General features: G+C 40.8%; 1 protein-coding gene and 1 long non-coding RNA gene across 4 annotated transcripts in view; both read left to right on the top strand.

Annotated features, from left to right (window-relative positions):
* Positions 1–16,747, top strand: part of LOC112246754 (ras-related protein Rab-3C) — an 84,683-nt gene extending 67,936 nt beyond the window's left edge. The window contains exons 4-5 of the mRNA XM_042302644.1: positions 11,585–11,709; positions 12,672–16,747. Of these exons, the coding sequence (XP_042158578.1) occupies positions 11,585–11,709; positions 12,672–12,862 (316 nt within the window). The 3' untranslated portion in view covers positions 12,863–16,747. The remainder of the gene's footprint in view (positions 1–11,584; positions 11,710–12,671) is intronic.
* Positions 16,748–17,109: 362 nt separating this feature from the next.
* LOC112236040 lies at positions 17,110–22,790 on the top strand. Of its 3 annotated transcripts, XR_002951152.2 has the most exons (7): positions 17,110–17,298; positions 21,126–21,187; positions 21,367–21,460; positions 21,551–21,662; positions 22,028–22,065; positions 22,252–22,487; positions 22,600–22,790. It is a non-coding gene; the product is annotated as an uncharacterized LOC112236040 (long non-coding RNA). The 3 variants fall into 3 exon arrangements; XR_002951151.2 differs by having other exon boundaries at positions 17,112–17,298; positions 22,252–22,790; XR_006079476.1 differs by lacking the exon at positions 17,110–17,298 and adding an exon at positions 18,724–19,382 and having other exon boundaries at positions 22,252–22,790.
* The last annotated feature ends 1,961 nt before the right edge of the window (positions 22,791–24,751 follow it).

Consider the following 24,751-nt stretch of genomic DNA (forward strand, 5'->3'; position numbering starts at 1 on the left):
GGAACGTCTACCTTTCTTATAATTTGAAAATAGTATTTCTCCTTTTTTGCACTATGTAATTATACACTATGTATTATTTCTCTGTTTCAACAGAGAAACACAACCACGGTCGCTAACCAGGATACTTCTGCTTCAAAGAAAGATCCCAATCTGAGATGTCCCCTGCTCCTACAGGGTCACCCTGCTTCAACAGGATGGTTGCCCTAGAATTACTCCTATTCAGAAATAACTCTGCTACAACAAAGTTTCTAACTAGGGGTGTCTTTGCTTCAACAAAAACAATGTGCACAACCTGTTCTTAGAACAGGATTTTCTATGATGTATAAAATAAAACAAGTCCCACCCTGAATTTATCTTATGTGTCCGGAATGACGACTCCACTCACTGACACTCCCGGCAGGTCTGAGGTGGGACTTATGAGCCATGTCTAACGGAGCCCCTGTGCGCAGTTTAACCTCAGTCTCCTGGGAGCAATCAGCAAGCGGAGTTAGCATCTGCAGCTGTCACCAATTTGTCATGGAATATCTAATCAAAGGGAAGAGAGACTGCAGATTCTTTCAAACAACACTTTATCATAAGATTAGCAAAAATGGAGAATCAACCTCCCACTCAACAGTGCATAGTTGAAAAGCTCCACGAACCGTGCCGGTTCCATGCTTTTATAGAGAAAATACATACAACCCCTTTCTGTATATGTGGTAGTCAGTAGATAGTGTGGAAAAGGTCATTAGTTGTCTGTGTAAACTCAAGATAGCACAAGGTTGATAGCCCGAGAGCTCAACTGTCTAACTGCATTCACAACAACACTATATTATACTCCTTTCTGCAAGGTTCCATACATGTGACTTTCTGTTGATAGTAAACCCACAGGATTTCACATGCTGCAGTTGCACCCAAACGTCTCTTAGCTGTAAGCCCAGTCTTATGACTATGTCACACCAAGACATGTTTGTATCAGGTTACAAAAAAACACTAGCATATAACAAGAGACTATACTTTAAGCAGTAAAACACGGGATAGCATTTTCCGCGATCACTGAAACTCCACCTGATGTGGTGGAAGTTGTCGAACCAGATCAGAACGCCTTCGAGGACCCCCTTCAGGCACGGACTGACCAGGTAAAAATTATTATCTGCTGTAAATGTATGTTCTGGCCCTCCAAGAGATATGTAAGAAATGTATTTGTAATATGAAATATAATTGCATTTATTCCTGTTATCATTCAAGGTGAGACTGAACATGGACAAGGCGCAGGAGAAACAGAAGGAGAGTTACCGGAGCAGAATCAAGAAGGGGACCAAGTGCTACGACATTCGGGCAAATGACTTGGTTTGGAAGACGGATGAAAGGAAGGCGAGAGCTGGGAAACCTCGCTGCTCTTTCACCTCCTAGCTGAGGTCACCATCTGTTAAAGTTAATATAAAAAAAATCTCAGATAATAACTATTTGCATTGGCACACAAAATAACCTGAAGTTAGTTTTAGTTTCCCTAACACTGATATGGTTCTCTGTCTTCCTAGGGTTACCTCAGTGGAAGCAACTGAAAACACTGACACCCTACACTTCAGTGAAGCCCAAAGTATGTTAAGCTTTGGTTGACATTTGAGAAAGCAAGAAATTGTAGCTATGCTGAGCTTACAAAAATGTACCTCTTCAATTAACCTATCCACATGACTTTAGGACTAGCAACTGTCAAATCAAATTGTATTTGTCGCATGCTCCAAATTCAACAGCTGTAGGTAGACCTTACCATGAAATGCTTACTTACAAGCCCTTAACCGATAATGCAGTTCAAGAAATAGAGTTAATAAAATATTTACTAAATAAATTAAAGTACATTTAAAAAAATTAAATTAAAAAGCAACTCAAGGAAATTACATAACAATAATGAGGCTGTATACAGGGGGTGCCGGTACCGAGTCAATGTGCGGGGGTACAGGTTAGTCGAGGTCATTTGTAAAGTAGGAGTAATCCCATCCACCAGAACCAGTGAATTCGGTTCAGTCTGATTCTCTGTGCTCTGAGTCGGAGGGGGACCAGCAAGAGGTAGGCTGTACCTTCCAAATGTGTTGAAAAGTACATACAGTTGAAGTCGGAAGTTTACATACACCTTAGCCAAATAAATTTAAACTCAGTTTTTCACAATCCCTGACATTTAATCCTGGTAAAAATATCCCTGTTTTAGGTAAATTAGGATCACCACTTTATTTTATGAATGTGAAATGTCATAATAATAGTAGAGAGAATGATTTATTTCCGCTTTTATTTCTTTCATCACATTCCCAGTGGGTCAGAAGTTTACATTCACTCAATTAGTATTTGGTAGCATTACCTTTAAATTGTTTAACTTAGGTCAAATATTTTGGGTAGCCTTCCACAAGCTTCCCACAATAAGTTGGGTGAATTTTGGCCTATTCCTCCTGACAGAGCTGGTGTAACTTGAGTTAGGTTTGTAGGCCTCCTTGCTCACACACGCTTTTTCAGTTCTGCCCACACATTTTCTATAGGATTGAGGTCAGGGCTTTGTGATGGCCACTCCAATACCTTGACCCTGTTGTCCTTAAGCCACTTTGCCACAACTTTGGAAGTATGTTTGGGGTCATTGTCCATTTGGAAGACCCATTTGCAACCAAGCTTTAACTTCCTGACTGATGTCTTGAGATGTTGCTTCAATATATGCATGTAATTGTCCTTCCTCATGAAGCCATCTATTTTGTGAAGTGCACCAGTCCCTCCTGCAGCAAAGCACCCCCACAACATGATGCTTCCTCCCCCGTGCTTCACGGTTGGGATGGTGTTCTTCAGCTTGCAAGCCTCCCCCTTTTTCCTCCAAACATAACAATGGTCATGATGGCCAAACAGTTCTATTTTTGTTTCATCAGACCAGAGGACATTTCTCCATAAAGTACAATCTTTGTCCCCTTGTGCAGTTGCAAACCGTAGTCTGGCTTTTTATGGCTGTTTTGGAGCAGTGGCTTCTTCCTTGCTAAGCGGCCTTTCAGGTTATGTCAATATAGGACTCGTTTTACTGTGGATATAGATACTTTTGTACCTATTTACTCTTGCATCTTCACAAGGTCCTATGCTGTTGTTCTGGGATTGATTTCCACTTTTCGCACCAAAGTACATTCATCTCTAAGAGACAGAACACATCTCCTTCCTGAGAGGTTTGACGGCTGCATGGTCCCATGGTACCTTCAGGCGTTTGGAAATTGCTCCCAAGGATGAACCAGACTTTTGGAGGTCTCCAATTTATTTTCTGAGGTCTTGGCTGATTTCTTTTGATTTTCCCATGATGTCATGCAAAGAGGCACTGAGTTTTAAGGTAGGCCTTGAAATACATCCACAGGTACACCTCCAATTGACACAAATTAAGTATTTTTGTTAAACAGAAAACCCAAACATATGGCAGCAGATCCACAAGGTCTGCCATGAGAGGTGACTGTATAGTTCCCTTAAGGAAAAGCACCTTTAGTAAATCCACTTTCTCTGTGAGAGCTTCCCATGTCTGGAATACACTGCCATCAGACACACATAACTGCACCACATATCACACTTTCACAAAATGCATGAAGACATGGCTAAAGGTCAATCAGATTTGTGAACATAATCCCCAGCGCTGTTTTGACGCTTTCCATGTTATCTGTTGTCTGTACCATGTGAGGTGTGGAAACACTTTCTGCTTTTATGAATTTTGTCTTGCTGCTTTTTGTTCTATGTTGCTCTGTCTCGCTTGTCCTATGTTGCTCTGCGTGTGGTCACTGCTCAATGATTGTCTATATTGTAATTGTTTTTAATAACTTGCCCAGGGACTGCGGTTGAAAATTAGCCGGCTGGCTAAAACCGGCACTTTTACTGAAACGTTGATTAATGTGCACTGTCCCTGAAAAAATAAACTCAAACTCAATTAGCCTATCAGAAGCTTCTAAAGCCATGACATAATTTTCTGGAATTTTCCAAGCTGTTTAAAGGCAGTGTCAATTTAGTGTATGTAAACCCACTGGAATTGTGATGCAGTGAATTATAAGTGAAATTATCTGTCTGTAAACAATTGTTGGAAAAATTACTTGTGTCATGCACATCCTAACTGACTTGCCAAAAATATACTTTGTTAACAAGAAATTTGTGGAGTGGTTGAAAAAACAAGTTTTAATGACTCCAACCTAAGTGTATGTAAACTCCCGACTTCAACTGTATCTCCCTTTTATAACACTGCACTAATCCATCAAATTTTCTCACTGTAAAGTGTAACCTGTGTGTTTGCTTGTTTACGTCCCTGTCTCCTACCCTGTCCCCTTTAACTCTGCTCCTGTTCTCCAGGACCTAGGGGTTCTGCCCATCACCCAGATGTGGATCCACCTGATGTCCTCCATTACCAAACACCCTCCAACTTTCCATTACATCAGCTACTGTTATTGTCATGTTGTCATTATCTGCTAAGAAAGTTTACTGGGCTCATAATATGTGAGATACACGGATTAACTAAAAACACTAGCACTGCAAACACTCAGAACAAAGAGAGCAGCAGTGCCTGGTCTTTGCATTCTCCCTCTTCAAGTCCCTCTTCTGGGACTGGCTGCCTGTTGAGAAGTGACAGGCAGAATCTCCCACCCACACAGCAACCACCTCCTCTATATTCCACACTCCAGAATTCAGTACTTTAGTCTATGAATGCCATGTGAGTGTACAAAAAAATCTGTGAAAATAAGTTAATGACTATACCAAAAACTATGAAAGTTTGTTTTCAAATCTTAAATATTGGTGTTTCACAAGGTGTTCGTTATTGTAAATTGGAAGGTATCCTATTTCTTCCACATTATTCATTGTTGTACCCTAGAACCTACAATAAATGCATATATATTCAACCACAAGGATGTACTAATGAGCTATGCGATATACAAAAATATATATATCATAATAGAGGACTACTTACTGAAATTCTATTATTTCAGTGTAGATAAGGGAAGGGCAGGTGAAAATATAAACATGACAGCCAGACAAGCTAGTGTATGAATCAAATGGATTTGCATATGAATGGAGTGGAAATTAGCTGGCTTTGGGATCTATCTGTAAGGTATGTAACTTTAATGTGTCAAACCGATTACACGTTTTCTTTGCCATTTCTGAAACGTAGTAACGTTTAAGATATGGATTTCATGTTGTAATGTTAACAAGGTACCTAAAAGTAGTTAAAAGTAATATTTTCATTTTATTAGCTTAACAAAACTTGTTTAAACAGCAAGATTGTCACGGAAATCAGCCTTGCATAGTGATGATGAAAAGACGTCATTTAGACTATAATGATCTCCAAGATTCTAATCATTATGTCATCACACCGTTGATATTGCAATGGACGCTAATAGCTAACTGAATCCCATTGTGACGCAGAGGAGGACACTTTTTGGCCTTGGGGACATTATTTGGCATGACAGCCCCGAAAAGGCTAGAGCCGTTGACTTGCGCTGGGTTTGTGCCACACTTGCTAAAAAGTTTAGAAACATTGTCCAAGTAAACAAAACCAAACAATGGAGGATTGCTGCTGGAATTTTGGATAATGGTAATTGGCCAGACAAATGACTGCGGTCTCTGCAATAACCGTTGGAATAGCAAAAAACTAAAACAAAATAAACACTTTTTTTTTATACACATTTTCTCCTCTCCTGGCTACATGTGTTATATGTGCTTTTGCTGCATTGTGTGTGTGTGTGTGTGTGGGGGGGGGGTCTAGGCAACCGAAACTTGTTTGCTCCAATATCTTGCTTGTTTCAGCAAGGAGTGACAAACTTTCATCACGTTAAGAGTCCATGTTAACTAAAAAACGAACTCAACCCCAGCGGTTCATTGCACCGTGACGGGCTTCATCCATTACCGTCGGTTACATGGTTATACTGTAACTATGCAAGCCCTAATGGGCAGGTGAAATATTGTGGAAATTCTAACTGACCGTTAGTTTCATGTATTGGCTCACTCAGGAAAGGAGACAAAGAAAGTAAATGACATAAGTATTGGGATTGGGGAAGACTCCTTGGCATTTCTAAAACCATTGAAGAGAATGCTGCTATTTGAAGACTTTCTGATATAAATGCTAAAGTCTCCTTCGCGTCAATGAACTCATGGCTTAACTGTGAGAAAAGCTCCACACAGTTTATAGAGTTGGTTCTGTAATAATCCAAATACATGGCAACAAACACTTTTTAGAGTGCTAAATAAGGAATAGTGTTCTTCTGGTCCCAAAAAAACATCTATATTTGCACACAGTGCAACACTATAGCAATGCAATCCATCATAATCGCATTGTCCCAATGGACTCAGCAAAAAAGAAATAACTATGAGTTTCTAGTAATGAATAATTGGGTGAAACAACAGACTTGTTCAAATCAAATCAAATTTATTTATATAGCCCTTCGTACATCAGCTGATATCTCAAAGTGCTGTACAGAAACCCAGCCTAAAACCCCAAACAGCAAGCAATGCAGGTGTAGAAGTTCAGTCCTATGATTAAGTCCCAAATGGCACCCTAATCCCTATGTAGTTGCCTACCTTTGACCAGAGCCCTTAGGCCAAAGGAAGTGCACTATATTTGGAATATGGTACCATCAGGGACAGAATCTATGAACCAAGAGAAAGGGAAGAGCGTTGAGTGTTGATTAAGTCCAATTATGAGTTTCATAACAAGAAATGTAAATGCTGAGTCATCTTTTTCTCTCTTCAACACACAACCTCTTCCCCTCCTTCCTTTCTCATTTCTCTGTCTGTCAGTCTTAATATGAACCCACCCTGTGGATGGTTTCTCTACCTCCACCCACTTCTCTCCCTGTCCATCTATTACCTTTTCGCTCTCCGTCCTTCTCTGTCTCTCTCGCTCATCCCAACCTAACACACTTCCCCTCCCTCTCTTTCGCCCCCCCTCTATCACTACCTCTCTTTCGCTATCCCTCCCTCTCTCCCTATTCATTGCCCTGTCTACTGGTTTCTCATTCTAACATAGCACAGTGTATATAATATGAACATGTGTCCTGATTATTACCACAATATATTTTGATTCCTACCCATGTATTCTGATTATTACCACAATGTATCCTGATTCCTACCCACATGTATCCTGCTTCCTACTCCATGTATCCTGCTTCCTACCCCATGTATCCTGCTTCCTACCCCATGTATCCTGATTCCTACCCGCATGTATCCTGCTTCCTACCCCATGTATCCTGATTCCTACCCGCATGTATCCTGCTTCCTACCCCATGTATCCTGCTTCCTACCCCCATGTATCCTGAATCCTACCCGCATGTATCCTGCTTCCTACCCCATGTATCCTGCTTCCTACCCCCATGTATCCTGAATCCTACCCGCATGTATCCTGATTCCTACCCGCATGTATCCTGCTTCCTACCCCCATGTATCCTGAATCCTACCCCCATGTATCCTGCTTCCTACCCCCATGTATCCTGAATCCTACCCCCATGTATCCTGAATCCTACCCCCATGTATCCTGATTCCTACCCCCACGTATCCTGATTCCTACCCCCATTTATCTTGACTCCTTCCCCCATAACTCTTGATTCCTACTCCCATGTCTCTTGATTCCTACCCCCATGTATCCTGAATCCTACCCCCATGTATCCTGATTCCTACCCCCACGTATCCTGATTCCTACCCCCATTTATCTTGACTCCTTCCCCCATAACTCTTGATTCCTACTCCCATGTCTCTTGATTCCTACTCCCATGTATCCCGATTCCTACCCCCATGTATCTTGATTCCCCCCTATCTCTAACCCTGCTTTTCTATCTCTATCCTTGCTCTCTCTCACTCTCTCTCTCTCTGGGCAGACAGCATTTGCTCTGTGTTGTTTATGTTGTGTACAGTCTGGGCCAGTATTGCTCTTCATCCTCACGCCCACAATAGCACCCTACCATATTCCTCTCTCCGGCAGCCACGATGTTGCCATGGCTCCAGGTTACAAAATGCTTTGTAATACGTTTTAATAATATATATAATATGTATTTATTTTGAATATAATACAGTGTTTATTTATCAGAGTACAGCGCTGTGACTTCCAAGGTATCTTTGAAGCACCTTTTAAATGATTCAGTTATGTCTCTGGTGCATTTTTAAAATCAAGACTTTCAGGTAATTAAACCCTCAAGGGTTCTGTATAAAATGTTTTACGTGAGGTTTATGTCCCTTATTGGGCTTGAGGGACCAGTAGCACAGATATCAAAACATTTTAATCAAAGAATGTTTCAATGTGATTCCCAAATGGTTTTGTGACACCACCAGAGGAGAACGTCCTCTGGGCATTAGTTTATGAAAACTTTGAAAATGACAAATCTAGGTTGGGGTAATATAATCCTTAGCCTAACAGAAATATGCTGGGAACAAGAAATAGTCAACATGGAACATCCCAAGTGTTATTGTCACTGGAGTAACCTGTTACAGACTAGAGAACATGAGGACCTCGTCTTCACCCTGATGTAACCTGTTACAGACTAGAGAACATGAGGACCTCGTCTTCACCCTGATGTAACCTGTTACAGACTAGAGAACATGAGGACCTCGTCTTCACCCTGATGTAACCTGTTACACACTAGAGAACATGAGGACCTCGTCTTCAACCTGATGTAACCTGTTCCAGACTAGAGAACATGAGGTCTACATCTTCACCCTGATGTAACCTGTTACAGACTAGAGAACATGAGGTTCACATCTTCAACCTGATGTAACCTGTAGTAACCATAAAATGTTTAACAAATCAAAATATATTTTGCATTTGAGATTCTTCAAAATAGTCACCCTTTGCCTGATGACAGCTTTGTACACTCTTGGCATTCTCTCAACCAGCTTCATGAGGAATGCTTTTCCAAGAGTCTTGAAGGAGTTCCCACATATGCTGAGCACTTGTTGGCTGCTTTTCCTTCACTCTGCGGTACAACTCATCCCAACCCATCTCAATTGGGTTGAGGTCGGATGATTGTGGAGGTCAGGTCATCTAATGAAGCACTCCATCACTCTCCTTCTTGGTCAAATAGCCCTTACACCTTCTGGAGGTGCATTGGGTCATTGTCCTGTTGAAAAATACATGATAGTCCCACTAAGTGCAAACCAGATGGGATGGCGTATCGCTGCAGAATGCTGTGGTAGCGATGCTGGTTAAATGTGCCTTGAATTCTAAATAAATCACTGACAGTGTCACCAGCAAAGCACCTCCACACCATCTCACCTCCATGCTTCACGTTGGGAATCATACATGCGTAGATCATCCGTTCATCTACTCTGTGTCTCACAAAGACATGGCGGTTGGAACCAAAAATCTCAAAATCGTACTCATCAGACCAAAGGACAGATTTCCATCGGTCTCATGTTCATTGCTCGTGTCCATTAGTAGTGGTTTCTTTGCAGCAATTTGACCATGAAGGCCTGATTCACGCAGTCTCCTCTGAACAGTTGATGTTAAGATGTGTCTCTGTGAAGCATTTATTTGGCCTGCAATAACTCTGAGTTTATCCTCTGCAGCAGAGGTAACTCTGGATCTTCCTTTCCTGTGTCGGTCCTCAGGAGAGCTAGTTTCATCATATCGCTTGATGGATTTTGCCACTGCACTTGAAAAACATTCAAAGTTTTTCAAATGTTCTGGATTGAAATAATGATGGACTGTCATTTCTCTTTGCTTATTTGAGCTGTTCTTGCCATAATATGTAGTTGGTCTTTTACCAAATAGGGCTATCTTCTGTATACCACCCCTACCTTATCACAACACAACTGATTGGCTCAAACGCATTAAGAAGGAAATAAATTCCATAAATGAACTTTTAACAAGGTATACCTGTTGATTGAAATGCATTCCAGGTGACTACCACATGAAGTTGGTTGAGAGAATGCCAGGAGTGTGCAAAGCTATCATCAAGTCAAAGAATCTAAAATGTATTTTGATTTGAAGAACATAAAATGTATTTTGATTTGTTTAACACTTTTTTGGTTACTACATGATACCATATGTGTTATTTCATAGTTTTGACATCTTTACTATTATTCTACAATGTAGAAAATAGTAAAAATAAAGAAAAACCCTTGAATGAGTAGGTGTGTCAAAACGTTTGACTGGTACTGTATATATACATGCATTCCGAAAGTGTTACGAACCCTTCAGATTTTCCACATTTTGTTACGTTACAGGGTTATTCTAAAATGGATTAAATACATGTTTTTCCTCATCAACCTACACACAACACCCCATAATGACAAAGTGGAAACGGGTTATTTGAGATGTTTCTACAACTTGATTGGAGTCTACCTGTGGTAAATTAAATGGATTGGACATGATTTGGAAAGGCACACATCTGTCTATATAAGGAACCACAGTTGACTCTACAGAGCAAAACCCAAGCCATGAGATCGAAGGAATTGTCCGTAGAGCTCTGAGACAGGATTATGTCGAGGCACAGATCTGGGGAAGGGTACCAAAACATTTCTGCAGCATTGAAGGTCCCGAAGAACACAATGGCCTCCATCATTCTTAAATGGAAGAAGTTTGGAACCACCAAGACTCTACCTAGACCTGGCCACCCAGCTAAACTTAGCAAGAACACAATGGTCACTCTGACAGAGTTCATCTGTGGAGATGGGAGAACCTTCCAAAAGGACAACCAACTCTGCAGCACTCCACTAATCAGGCCTTTATGGTAGAGTGGCCAGACGGAAGCCACTCCTCAATAAAAGGCACATGACAGACCGCTTGGAGTTTGCCAAAGGTCATCTAAAGGACTCTCAGACCATGAGAAGCAAGATTCTCTGATGTGATTAAACCAACATTGAACTCTTTAGCCTGAATGCCAAGCATCACTTCTGGAGAAAACCAGGCACTGCTCATCACCTTGCCAATCACATCCCTTCGGTGAAGCATAGTGGTGGCAGCATCATGCTATGGGGATGTTTTTCAGCGGCAGGGACTGAGAGACTTGTCAGGCTTGAGGGAAAGATGAATGGAGCAAAGTACAGAGAGAACTGTGATGAAAACCTGTTCCAGAGTGCTCAGGACCTCAGACAGGGGCGAAGGTTCACCTTCCAACAGAACAATGACCCTAAGCACACAGCCAAGACAACGCAGGAGTGGTTTCACAACAAGTCTCTGAATGTCCTTGAGTGGCCCAGCCAGAGCCTGGACTTGACCCGGATCGAACATCTCTGGAGAGACCTGAAAATAGCTGTGCAGCGACGCTCCCCGTCCAAACCTGACAGAGCTTGAGTGGATCTGCAGAGAAGAAAGGGAGAAACTACTCAAATACAGGTGTGCCATGCTTGTAGCGTCATACCCAAGAAGACTCGATGCTGTAATCGCTGCCAAAGGTGCTTCAACAAAGTACTGAGTAAAGGGTCTGAATACTTGTGTAAATGTGAAATATCAGTTGTTTTTTATATATTTGCAAAAATGACAAAAATCTGTGTTTACGTTGTCATTGTGCGATATTGTGTGTAGATTGATGAGGGAAAAAAGGATTTAATCCATGCAATTTTGGGAATTTGGGAAATGTATGGGAATTTTGGAGATTCAGTGATTGAATGTCTCTGTCCTGTGCCATCACAGGTCCACCCAGATTAAGACGTACTCATGGGACAACGCCCAGGTAATCCTGGCGGGGAACAAGGCTGACATGGAGGAGGAGAGAGTGGTGTCAGTGGATAGTGGTCGAATGCTGGCCGAACAGCTTGGTGAGTGGACAACTTCGCTGTCAATCATATCCTCCTCAAATCATTACTCTCAGAAAGGGACAAACCCTGGCTGGAGAAATAGGTTTGACTCAAATATGTTGGGTAAGTGTCATGTTGATATCAGTGGATGATTTATTAGAATGTCCAAGCTGGCATGTCTAATTTTGTAGACATGTAAGATTCAGTCTGCATCAATTTAATGTAGTATTTGATGGTAAACTTTTAATGATAACATTACAAACTTTTTACTGGGTTATTTGAGAATGGTCCAAAAAAGTAATCTGAGTGTGCAAAAAAAAGTGATCTGGAAGGTCCAAAAACCGAATTTCAAGAAAGGGATCTAGTACACATCCCAAAACCTAGTCCGGAAGTCTAAGGAAGTTATCCCGGGGTTCAAGGAAGTAATCTGGGGTACTCCACCACATTTCCTGGTGGTGCAATTCCATAAAATGTTTTACATTTATTTAAAACAGTAACTCCCCTTAATGTACTCTGAGCATTGCATTACTTAAGGACCAAGATTTTCTTTTCAAAATATCTTCTGAATTTTCCTAATTGTATTGTTGTTAATGGTTTTCATCAAACAGCGACGATAGGTTCAATATACTGTAGGTCACGCAAAAGTGTTTTTATGATGCAGAATGATAATGGGTTTATGAGACAGCCTGAGCACACCTCTGCCATGTATTATTAATTAGAGCCTTCACTAGGCTCCTCTATTGCTCGGCCATAATTAAACACTTTTAATTGGCTGACACCAACACACTCCAGAACAGCGCCGCACTCAGCCTCTTTCTTATTGGTGGAAAGAGCACAGAAGGGTAAGAAATCTGTGAAGCAATATAATAATACATATCTAAATATTTTCGAAAAAGGTCACTGAATATACACACACACAGAGACACACGCGGAGACAAAACCCTGATATCTCCCTTCTCTGCCTGACCCTTTCTATCTCTTAGGGTTTGAGTTCTTCGAGACGAGTGCCAAGGACAATGTCAACGTAAAACAAACATTTGAGCGTCTCGTCGACCTCATCTGCGACAAGATGTCCGACAGTTTAGAGACTGACCCATCTGTCACCACAGGAACGTCCAATGCTAGGCTAACTGACAACCCTCCTCCCTTGCAGCAGCCCAACTGCGGTTGTTAACCAGGAAAATGACAACAATCTAAGACGTATGAGATTGCCAAAATATTGTATTATCCCTTAGGTAGATCTGTAATACCTTAAATTGTATTATTCTTCATATCTGACTTCTGATGTGCCTAGTACATTTTTTCAGATTTTTTTTATGTTTCAAATTGTCTGACACATATGTTGTACGTTCACAAAACTGAAAAATAGACATGTACAGTAATGCCATGTCAGTATGCGATGACCATGAATCACTAATGTCACGTCAGTCGGTACATTTATCTATTTATTTATATAAAACAGAAATACAGGATCTTCTATATACTATATTAACCAGAGAAAATAGTGTGTTGTTTATGGAATGCTCTGTCAATGACATGATGATCTGTGTATGGTTAAGTTGCCAGTTCCCTCTTGCATATCCTGTATTTCTTCCCTCCCACTATTCCTGCTGTGTGTGTGTGTGTGTGTGTGTTTGCGTGTGTGTGTGTGCGTGTGTCACTTTTAAGCATTGAACATTACCGTAAAAAAGTATTACCTACCTTACGAAAGTGATGCCTTTCAGTTAGTTGTTTGTATATTGTTTCATATTTTTTCCATCGCCACACTAGATGTGAAACCCATGTGATTATCTGTGGTTAGAATGGACCAATGTGATTATCTGTGGTTAGAATGGACCAATGTGATTATCTGAGGTTAGAATGAACCAATGTGATTATCTGTGGTTAGAATGGACCAATGTGATTATCTGAGGTTAGAATGAACCAATGTGATTATCTGAGGTTAGAATGAACCAATGTGATTATCTGTGGTTAGAATGGACCAATGTGATTATCTGAGGTTAGAATGGACCAATGTGATTATCTGAGGTTAGAATGAACCAATGTGATTATCTGAGGTTAGAATGAACCAATGTGATTATCTGAGGTTAGAATGAACCAATGTGATTATCTGTGGTTAGAATGGACCAATGTTATTATCTGAGGTTAGAATGGACCAATGTGATTATCTGAGGTTAGAATGAACCAATGTGATTATCTGAGGTTAGAATGAACCAATGTGATTATCCGAGGTTAGAATTAACCAATGTGACTATCCGAGGTTAGAATGAACCAATGTGATTATCTGTGGTTAGAACCAATGTGATTATCTGTGGTTAGAACCAATGTATTTATCTGTGGTTAGACAGATGCATGGCTTTATTCTCAGGATATTAATAAAGTAGTTTGTTCAGTGACTGTGGATTAGCTGCCATAGTATAACAGTTGTCTAATACTAACATGTACAGTAATATATAGTAGGATCGGTAGGTAGTCATGATACTACTGCCAGTGTGGTATTTAACAGTTTACTTTATTAAATAAGTGGTACATTTAATGTGGCTGTAAAGTGGTATGATTACTAACCCGATGACTGTTGTTTGAAAACAGTATGCATCTGTGAGTGCAGAGAACAGTTTCTGATGTGTTTCTCAATGTTATATCTATGTACAAGCAATGGTCTGTGCAATACTGCCAACTGGTCAGTCATCTGGAGTAACTAAGACCTAATCATTTCTGCAGTGCGGAATCCATTGTAGGTCATCCTCAGTTGTCAGCCGTAAGTTTCAGTCTGGGTTTACGGATGTCCTCAAATGGGTTCCGTACTGCAGTGCTAGGTCCAGTGCTGCGACTGTTAATGAAATGGTCCTAAATTAACAGCAGAAAGCTCATAATAATGCCAGTTCCTGGAACAATACAGATTGAGAGACATTGTGAGACATACAGAGAACCCAAGGAGAGGTCCCAGACAACTATTTCAGGGATGTGAGTCACGGCATCAATATTTCAAAAGTCTGACCTGACGTGACTACAGGATTATGAATAAGGAGCCACTTCCATAATTCATACCATCTCATTCTCTGGACTTCACCTCAAATACTTTTTATTAGACACTCCTTCTGACATGATTCACCATTCATTTACTGTACTTGCAGTAATGTTTTACTTCTGTTTTCGACTCTGTTACTTTTCTATTGTTATAGAAAAGTTCCCTTGAAGAAACCAGAGACAGTTATCCTAAATGGACCCCTACGTGCCAATGTGCTATAAAACAAATAGAAAGGAAGCTGTTTTTAGGTGTTGTGAGATTATTTTGTGAAAAAGGGTATGTTACTATTAGCTAGACCAAGTGTCATGCCAAATAGTGTCTTGTGTCGATTGTTGCACTTGTGAAAACGAACTGCCTCTGAATCGTTGCATTTTCAGTAGCAAACAATTTTCAGCAGCACACTTGCATGAAATTGTGCAAGATCTATTTCTATATATCTATATCGGTATACTTATTGTATTGTATTTGTGCACCTTCAGGTCTCGTCTTGAGGTGCAATGGGCCAATAAGTGCAATATTTTAAAAGCCTGTTTCTCTGTGAATAGCCATCAGTCTGTGCCATGCATAACTGTTAGGATTGAATTCCTTTTTACGAGTGGTGTGTGAGTAGGGGTTCAATGGGCCAGGGGCGTAGTGGAAAGTCTCCTACTTTTGTAGCAGAAAACGTAAGACGAGTCCTAATAGTGGAACAAGAGAAAGCAAGTTCCGATGTCTTCCCAACTGAACCCCAGTGGGCATGACTGTGATGTGTGATAGTGAGAAAATGCAGCCTGTCAGAAAGCCAAGTAATTTTCTCACAATGTCAACACTGTTATCTAAAGACGGGAAACCTCTCTAGATGGTTCCGCTGCCAAGACAGTTGTCGACAAAGTGGTAGAGAGAATGCTGTACGTGTGAATGAGAGATAATTCTGTGTGTGATTGGCTGCCTCCCCTTGTACATTCATCCACCTCCTTGATGAAATATATACTATTTGTTGTTTTATAGACTTCAGCATGTGTACAGCTTTATATTGTGTTTTCTGGTGCAGTAACAACAGCCCTCTTAGTATGCGGGTCCCAAGATATTGAAGTGTTGTCTGTTCAGCTTCTGTGAAACATTGAGACAGAGATGAAGCCTTACTACGGTATATGCAGTATGGACAGAAATAAGACAAACTGGTTAATAACAGGTCACTTTAGCCTTTGTTAATGAATAAGTCATAAAACGGCATTGTCATTCCATTCATAACACACACAAAAAGAGAAACAGCGTACTTCTCTGTATACCAGGGGCTCTAATGATAACACACTAATGATCAAATGTTGACCCCCTTGACCCCTCTTAGGTTAATTGGCACTCTACTATGTACAGTACGGTGTCCTTGACAGCAGGTCACTTTCCCTTCACCTTTTTGAAACAATTGTTTGTAGTGCGCTGCTCCTCGGTCTGGCATTTTCTGCTTTGTGTACGTGGAGAAGGCAGTTCAGAGATCCTAGCCTGCCCTATTCTGCCGTCGCATCTGTTCAAGCGTAACGCCAGCTGCTCACCTCACCAATATTCTCTGGGACCTTTCCTCCATGTAGCCTAACACAATTAGAATTCAAGCGGTGAACAAACCCTCAAAAGCTTCTCACAAATTCCCCATACAACTGCTAAATGTCGTTTTCTCCTGCTGTTCTTTCACACGTTCTCAACATGTCTGTACTGTAGCTGGGAGTGTTTGAATCGGACTCTTCGGCTGTAGAGACACACTGGTAGTAATAAAACGTGTCAATGGCGTGTCTGGTAAAAAAAAAAGAAGTCAAGCGGTTTCTTTGAATTCTTGATTTGTATAATAGCTATCCTATAACAGAAAATGTTTGCTGTATCTCTTTTGCGTCTTCAGATGGACCGAAACTGATAATACATCATTGTACTATTATAGTGACCTACAGTATTCTATTTTCCTTGTATGAACTACTCATGAGCTGGATATTTACTTTTATGTGTATGTGACATGATGTATTACACAGGTGTTTTCAAGATGACAATAAAAATATACCAATTGTATTCTTGTGTATTTTTTTGGGGGGGTGGGGTGTTACAATTTCAATGGTTTCTAGATTGGGGGAAATAAAAATGTATGGCATACCCAGATGGTTTCTTTGTCTCGCTGGCACTGTAAGTCTGCCATCTGCTGGAGAAAGAAGTAAGAAAGCAATGTACCTACACAATATTCTTGTTATATTCTTGCCAATTAAGTTTCATAGTTATTAGACCATTTTAATTGGTAATGAAGGTAATGAAGTCCTTACAATTTCAGCCTTTGCCCTTCTTGTAATCATATTACTACATACTATTGTCATCTGAGTTAAGGTATCTGTTATTTTTCATGGTCATATTTTGTTGAGTCAGCATTGCCAAAGAAGGCCCTATTGAATACCACATCACAGTCCTAATACCCAGAAAACCTAGCGGTAAAACCCGGGAATGGTTCAAATCGGTTTTTTCACCATTGATTTTTGCGTCAGGGATTTTAGACCTTCATATTAGGCCTGTGTTTTGTGTAGGTTTACCCTGGCGTGTTGTTTTGATAACCACGCAAATCTCTCTCGGACAAGGTAACTTTCGCCTGTAATTACCCCCCCAAAAACGAAATGCTAATTAGACGCTAATGTGGCTATCATACAGAACTACACATGTTGTGGCAAGCTTTGACGTCATTCCTCAAGGCACATTTCTCTATGCAAACTCATCTCAAGTAGCAAGTAGATATTATAGTCTTATTAGTTTCTTTTGTAAATAATTGAGTGTATTTCTCGTGCGTAATTCTTTAAAAAAAAAAAAAAATCAAATTACATAGCTAACTACTTTAGCATGTTTTAATTACTTGAATCTTGGCCTTTGTAGCGAACCAGCCAACCGTAGTACTCTCCGTCGATCAGCAGCAACGATGGGTCTGTGCTACAGTATATACCCGTTTAACCACTACTCTGATAAGTACACATGCATTTGATTGTTTTCCGACCTCTGTAAGCGAGAGGCATCACTGGAGCCGTGTGATAAGATAAGCCCTGTTTGCAAGCTGCTAACAAGCAATTTTGGTTAGGTCAAAGAATCAAAATCAAATCAAATCAAATTTTATTTGTCACATACACATGGTTAGCAGATGTTAATGCGAGTGTAGCGAAATGCTTGTGCTTCTAGTTCCGACAATGCAGTAATAACGAGCAAGTAATCTAACTAACAATTACTGTCTTATACACAGTGTAAGGGGATAAAGAATATGTACATAAGGATATATGAATGAGTGATGGTACAGAGCAGCATAGGCAAGATACAGTAGATGATATCGAGTACAGTATATACATATGAGATAAGTATGTAAACCAAGTGGCATAGTTAAAGTGGCTAGTGATACATGTATTACATAAGGATGCAGTCGATGATATAGAGTACAGTATCAACGTATGCATATGAGATGAACAATGTAGGGTAAGTAACATTATATGTAGCATTGTTTAAAGTGGCTAGTGATATATTTACATAATTTCCCATCAATTCCCATGATTAAAATGGCTTAGACAGTGTCATTGACTGCAGTAGCCACTCAATGTTAGTGGTGGCTGTTTAACAGTCTGATGGCCTTGAGATAGAAGCTGTTTTTCAGTCTCTCGGTCCCAGCTTTGATGCACCTGTTTCGCCTTCTGGATGACAGCGGGGTGAACAGGCAGTGGCTCGGGTGGTTGATGTCCTTGATGATCTTTATGGCCTTCCTGTAGCATCGGGTGGTGTAGGTGTCCTGGAGGGCAGGTATTTTGCCCCCGGTGATGCGTTGTGCAGACCTCACTACCCTCTGGAGAGCCTTACGGTTGAGGGCGGTGCAGTTGCCATACCAGGCGGTGATACAGCCCGCCAGGATGCTCTCGATTGTGCATCTGTAGAAGTTTGTGAGTGCTTTTGGTGACAAGCCGAATTTCTTCAGCCTCCTGAGGTTGAAGAGGCGCTGCTGCGCCTTCCTCACGATGCTGTCTGTGGTTAGACCTGTGGTTAGCTAGGTGCATATGGAAATGTGCTCGATAGCCGCCGTCTGAAGTTAGGTGTGTTACGCACGTGGCAAACTAGCCTGACACAGCAGTGAAATTAACAAACATCGCATGTCACAGATTTAAGACCTGAATGTAGAAATCGTGGTCTGCTGGCCAGTGCCCAAAATATTGAAATGACATCCCTGCATATCATTCCCTTTCAGATGATCCCCCTATCACTGTTGGTCATCCTCAGTGGCCTTACGAATGAGAATTAGAAGTACAGTCATATAGCTCATCTCAATACTTCACCTTTTCAGGCAAAGGGCATCCTAGACTGTCCTGATCATCTAGTTGAGCATTCCAGACAATTCCTCCATCACAGCAGAAATGTGTCTCCGGAGGGGATGACTGCCGTTTTACAGGCTCCTAACCAACTGCTTTTATTGTGCTTTTTTTCCCGAAACTTAATTTAAAAAAATAAGTTCTACATAATGTTGCTGCTACCGTCTTTTATGTCTGGAAAAAAAGCAGCGGTTACTCACCTCGAACTGGACAAAGATGTTTTTCTTTAAGAAGTTCGACACGAAGGAAATACTGCTTTCTCGAGACCAGGTCCAAATCCCTGTCATTTGCGTGAAGAAAAGATGGAGAAAAAGGCAGCGGAGGTCGGGCGAGTGAGTACACCTCCACTACCATCCATACAATTGGCCAACCTGCAATCATTTGAAAATAAAATTGAAGATCTACAATTAAGGCTATCCTGCCAACGTGACATTGAACTGTAATATGTTATGTTTCACTGAGTCGTGGCTGAACGATGACACATAATATAGAGCTGGCTGGGTTTTCCATGCATCGGCAGGACAGGGAAACTACGTCTGGTAAGATGAGGGGGTTTCTGTGTATTTGTCAATAACAGCTGGTGCGTGATGTCTAATATTAAAGAAGTATCGAGGTATTGCTCGCCTGAGTACCTCATGATAAGCTGTGCAGGCCACACTATCTGCCAAGAGTTCTCATCTATATTAATCGTAGCCGTCTATTTACCACCACAAACCAATGCTGGCACTAAGAGATCACTCAGCAAGCTGTATAAGGCCATAAGCAAACACGAAAATGTTCATCCAGAAGTGGCACTCCTAGTGGCCGGGGACTTTAATACAGGCAAACTTAAATCCATTTACCTCATTTCTACCAGCATGTAGAAATGTGCAACCAGAGGAAGAATATCTCAAGACAACCTTTACGCCACACACAGAGACGCATATAAAGGTCTCCCTCGCCCTCCATTTGGTAAATCTGACTATAATTCTATCCTCCTGATTCCTGCTTACAAGAGAACTTAAGCAGGAAGTACCAGTGACTCGCTCAATACGGAAGTGGTCAGATGACGCGGATGCTACGTTACAGGACTGTTTTGCTAGCTGTAGTGGAGCGGGTCGAAAGTTTCAAGTTTTTGGTGTCTACATCACCAACAAACTATCATGGTCCAAACACACCAAGACAGTTGTAAAGAGGGCACAACAGCAGGCTGAAAAGTTTTGGCATGGGTTCTTAGATCCTCAGTTATACAGCTGCACCATCGAGAGCCTCCTGACCGGTTGCATCACCGGCTGGTATGGCAACTGCTCGGCATCTGACCATAAGGCGCTACAGAGGGTAGTGCGTACGGCCCAGTACATCATTGGGGCCAAGCTTCCTGCCATACATGACCTATATACTAAACGGTGTCAGAGGAAGACTCAAAAAATTGTCAAAGACTCCAGTCACCCAAGTCATAGACTGTTCTCTCTGCTACCGCACTGCAAGCGGTACTGGAGCGCCAAGTCTAGGACCAAAATGCTCCTTAACAGCTTCTACCTCCAAGCCATAAGACTGCTGAACAATTCATCAACTGGCCACCCGGACTATTTACGTTGACACCCCCCCGCCCCCTTTGTTTTTATACTGCTGTTTATTATCTAAGCATAGTTACTTTACCTACATGTACAAATTACCTCTACTATCCTGTTCCCCCACACATTGACTCAGTACCCCCTGTATATATCCTCGCTATTGTTATTTTATTGTTACATTTTATAATTATTTTTTACATTAATTTATTTAGTAAATATTTTCTTAACTCTTTCTTGTTTTACATTTTTGGTTAAGCACTTGTAAGTAAGCATTTCACGGTAAGGTTGTATTCGGGCCCATGTGACAAATAAAATTAGATTTAATTTGAGATGTCCCATCCACATAGTAAGATTTTAGATGTGCAGATAAACCAATTCCAGTCTATTTTACCGTTACTTTCATCAAGTCTGTGGGTTATGGTATTTTAATGTAAATGTTACTGTTTTAGTAATCAACTTAGCTAGCTAGTAAAAGTACCTTTTTTTGTGTGTGTCTTTCAAATGGGCGGACCGGAAACCCAGTGACGACACTCGGGTCTGTAGCTGCCATTTTCCGTTGGAAAAGAGAAATGGTACCAGAAAAGGTAGGTCATCCATCATGACAGAAGAGGAAGATTCAGACTGTTGATTGGGAAACAAACAATGAGGCATGAGGATTAGGTGTTGAGTTTGATACATAATGTGTTTTCTGTCCAGATAAAGATGGTGATACAGCTTTAAAAAAGACCTACCACTCACCAAATGTCTCTTTGTTGTCCAACAGAAGTGCATCCCTCAGACTTTATGATGCATGGACATCCTGTGTCAGTGTGATCCTCTTGTGGAGACTACTGCTGATCGAGCCTGTGAACGGACAGGTCAGTAACTCATCAAATATGATAGAATATTGTGTAAAATATTTAATTTGTAGATGCATGACTTTATGTCCCCTTTTCCCAATGTTTTAGATACGAGGCGTGACATGCTGAAACATCAGGCTCACCCCATGAGAAGCAGTAAATGATCAACGCCACCCTCAACAAGGAGATCTGCTGGAAGTGATTTACTCTCACTCTGGGGGTAAGACATCATTTAAACATCACAGATATAAATTCCCACTGTGCCCATGATACAATGCGATGTGAATTGTGTTGTACTACTGAATGAAACTGAGGAGGTGCACTCAGACCATTCTGTGTCAGTGTGATCAGGTTGCAGTTGTAAATGAGAACTTGTTCTCAGCTGGCCTACCTGGTTAAATAAAGGTGAAATATATATATATATATATATATATACATTTTTAAAGACCCGCCTTTGTAAATGAACTTACGTTAACTACATTACTTCAGTTGGTTGCTTTGACCAAAACTTGAATGTAATATAATCTATTATAGGAGCCTATTGTTTTTGTGTGATCTTTATTCATTGTTCACTTGTTTTTCAAGAATGTCAGGTACAGACATGGAAATGGAGCCTTTAGCAAGTAAGGAGTGAGAAATAATTTGAACATCATAGATATAAATTCCCACTGTGTTCATGATAAAGTTAACCACAATACTTTAGTTGGCTGCTTTGAGCAACACTATGTAATATAACCTATTCTGGGACCCTAGAGTGTGTGTATGAACTATGTGGAATATTTTAGGAGCGTTGTCTTCCCTGAAAACAGGTACTGACAGGAGGGGCCATATGAATCTGTCAGAGGTTGTCACAATGGGTGGTGAAGGAGGCTTGGTGCTCCACACAACGAAGAAGCAGTGTCCCTTCCAGTGATTATGGAGCTGACCTTGGACCTGGTGCCAGTAAGGATGGTCTTCACGGAAATCCTTCAACTTCACTGCCTCTTCAATGGTAAGGTCCCTTGCACCATAGGGACACTTGACCACCACCACTGCAGACAATCCGGTGAGGATCCCAGACCCCGTGACCCAAAGCCCTGACTCCTGCATCTCCATCCCTGTAACCATTTTGAATGTCTTGATGCCCTCCTCTTTGTTATCTGTGCCCCACTTTACAGACATCACCCCATCTAACGACTGATCCGAGGACCCTTTTTAGTAGCAACGGAGGACAAGTGCAGTTTTTCCATAAACTTTTAATTGATAAATTGGGATTTTATTGCTTAAGATATCAGTCATATAGTGGGAAGGATCCTATAAATGTAGACTGAATGCGTACCACTGAATAAATAAATACTGTGCCTCTGAAGATTTGCCATATGATTGGTTTCAAATTCATCTCCAGTGATCTCCAGTGATCGTAAGGTAAAATAGTTCTAAAACAATTGTCACATTAACATCTGGGGCGGCAGGGTAGCCTAGTGGTTAGAGTGTTGGACTAGAAGGTTGCAAGTTCAAACCCCTGAGCTGACAAGGTACAAATCTGTCGTTCTGCCCCTGAACAGGCAGTTAACCCATTGTTCCTAAGCCGTCATTGAAAATAAGAATTTGTTCTTAACTGACTTGCCTAGTTAAATAAAAAAAATAAAAAAATTTAGCCTTTAATTGCAATCCCCTTATCCAAACAGATTATTATTTTATCAAGCTCTTATCAGTAGCTCTAATAAATGTGTAAATTACAGTGCTGTTATCGGGGAACTTTTTAAAAAAAAATCCACTTGGAAAAGACAGGTTCACTCAACCTAATTCATGGTTTCCTCCAAGTAAAAGGTGGTGTAATTATTAGGGAATTAAGGGCTCTATTCAATCCGTATTGCGGAAGTTCAGCATTACAGCGTGATTGAAATGTAAAGGCAATGTTCCCACGTTAATGGAGACTGCATTCCAATCACTGGCCACTTTATGAATGGATCACTAGTCACTTTAAACAATTCCGCTTTAAATAATGCCACTTTAATAATGTTTACATATCTTACATTACTCATATCAAATTACTTTATAGATATTACTGCACTGTAGGAAATAGAAGCACAAGCATTTTGCTACACTCTCATTGACATCTGTTAACCATGTGTATGTGACCAATAACATTTGATTAGCATTCATGGTAAATACTGTACGTGTTGGCTAAAACAGAAATGATCTTTACATTTCTATCGCTCAATCTGTAACATTTCAGCGCTACAGACTGAATGGAGCTCTAAATCAAGGTCACCTTATGTGTCTCTGTAGACACACCTCTGCCATACCTCCCTTTCTGTTTTCTCCACCCAAAACAAATAGCTGGCTGGTGTGGCGGATGAATCAGAATGAGTTGGGTAACATAGATAATTAAGATGTCTTATCTGCATAATATGCTTATGTGATATACTTGTTATTAGAATGTATCACTTTGGACTCTGGTGTTGGCAGTTGCACTTCTTCCCTCAGCTGGGGCTCAGTCACCTGGGTTCCAGAGAGGGGAGAGGTCAGGCTTGTCTTTCACATGTCCCTGTTGCTATGCAGAATATCAGAAAGGGAAGAGGACAGGAGGGGAACATTGTCTTCATATGTGTCTTTACCTATTCTCAACCATGTGAAGGGATGGTGTGATTAATGGGGAACCAATTACTGGTTTCCACAATGTCTGTGCACCAGCCACTCCCTCCTTTGGCCTTGGGGGATGTGTGTGTGGTAGTGTCTGGAGTTGACAATTGATTTATGCTATTGGTCGAGTTGTTGTTTTTGTGCTAGGAGTACCAGGAACGAGATCGGAACCTCGTCTTAGGGACCAAACTGAACGATAATTTATAGCAAATGCTATCTGGCTACGGGATACTCCTTTCTCATTTAAAAAGTCTCACCTTGTATCTGTTGTTCGTCATGTAGATTGAAAGGGGTGTATCTTGGTTATAAAAGACCTTTGTACTTTTATCTCGCCACTCTCAACGGATCATTAGAAATTGTGAATCGTTGACAAGTCATTGCTGCTGCAATGCTCTCATTATTAAAGGTGTAGTTTAAGTATAACTCTGACTTTGACAAGTTTGTCTCTCCTCATTTGATAGTAAAGAAATGAACCACCACACAGGCACATGTTTCCTTATGCTTAACTTTATTAAGGTCAGAATGAGCACAGAGAGAAAAGTCTGAAAAAGGAATTAAGTTCCATTTACAGGTGTATCTCGGGTCTGAATTCCCCCCTCTAAATATTTTAAAAATACACTATATGTATAAGTATGTGGACACCGGCTATTTCCGCCACACCCGTTGCTGACAGGTGTATCAAAT

Source organism: Oncorhynchus tshawytscha, linkage group LG20 (assembly GCF_018296145.1).
Source record: "Oncorhynchus tshawytscha isolate Ot180627B linkage group LG20, Otsh_v2.0, whole genome shotgun sequence".
Lineage (NCBI taxonomy): Eukaryota > Metazoa > Chordata > Actinopteri > Salmoniformes > Salmonidae > Oncorhynchus > Oncorhynchus tshawytscha.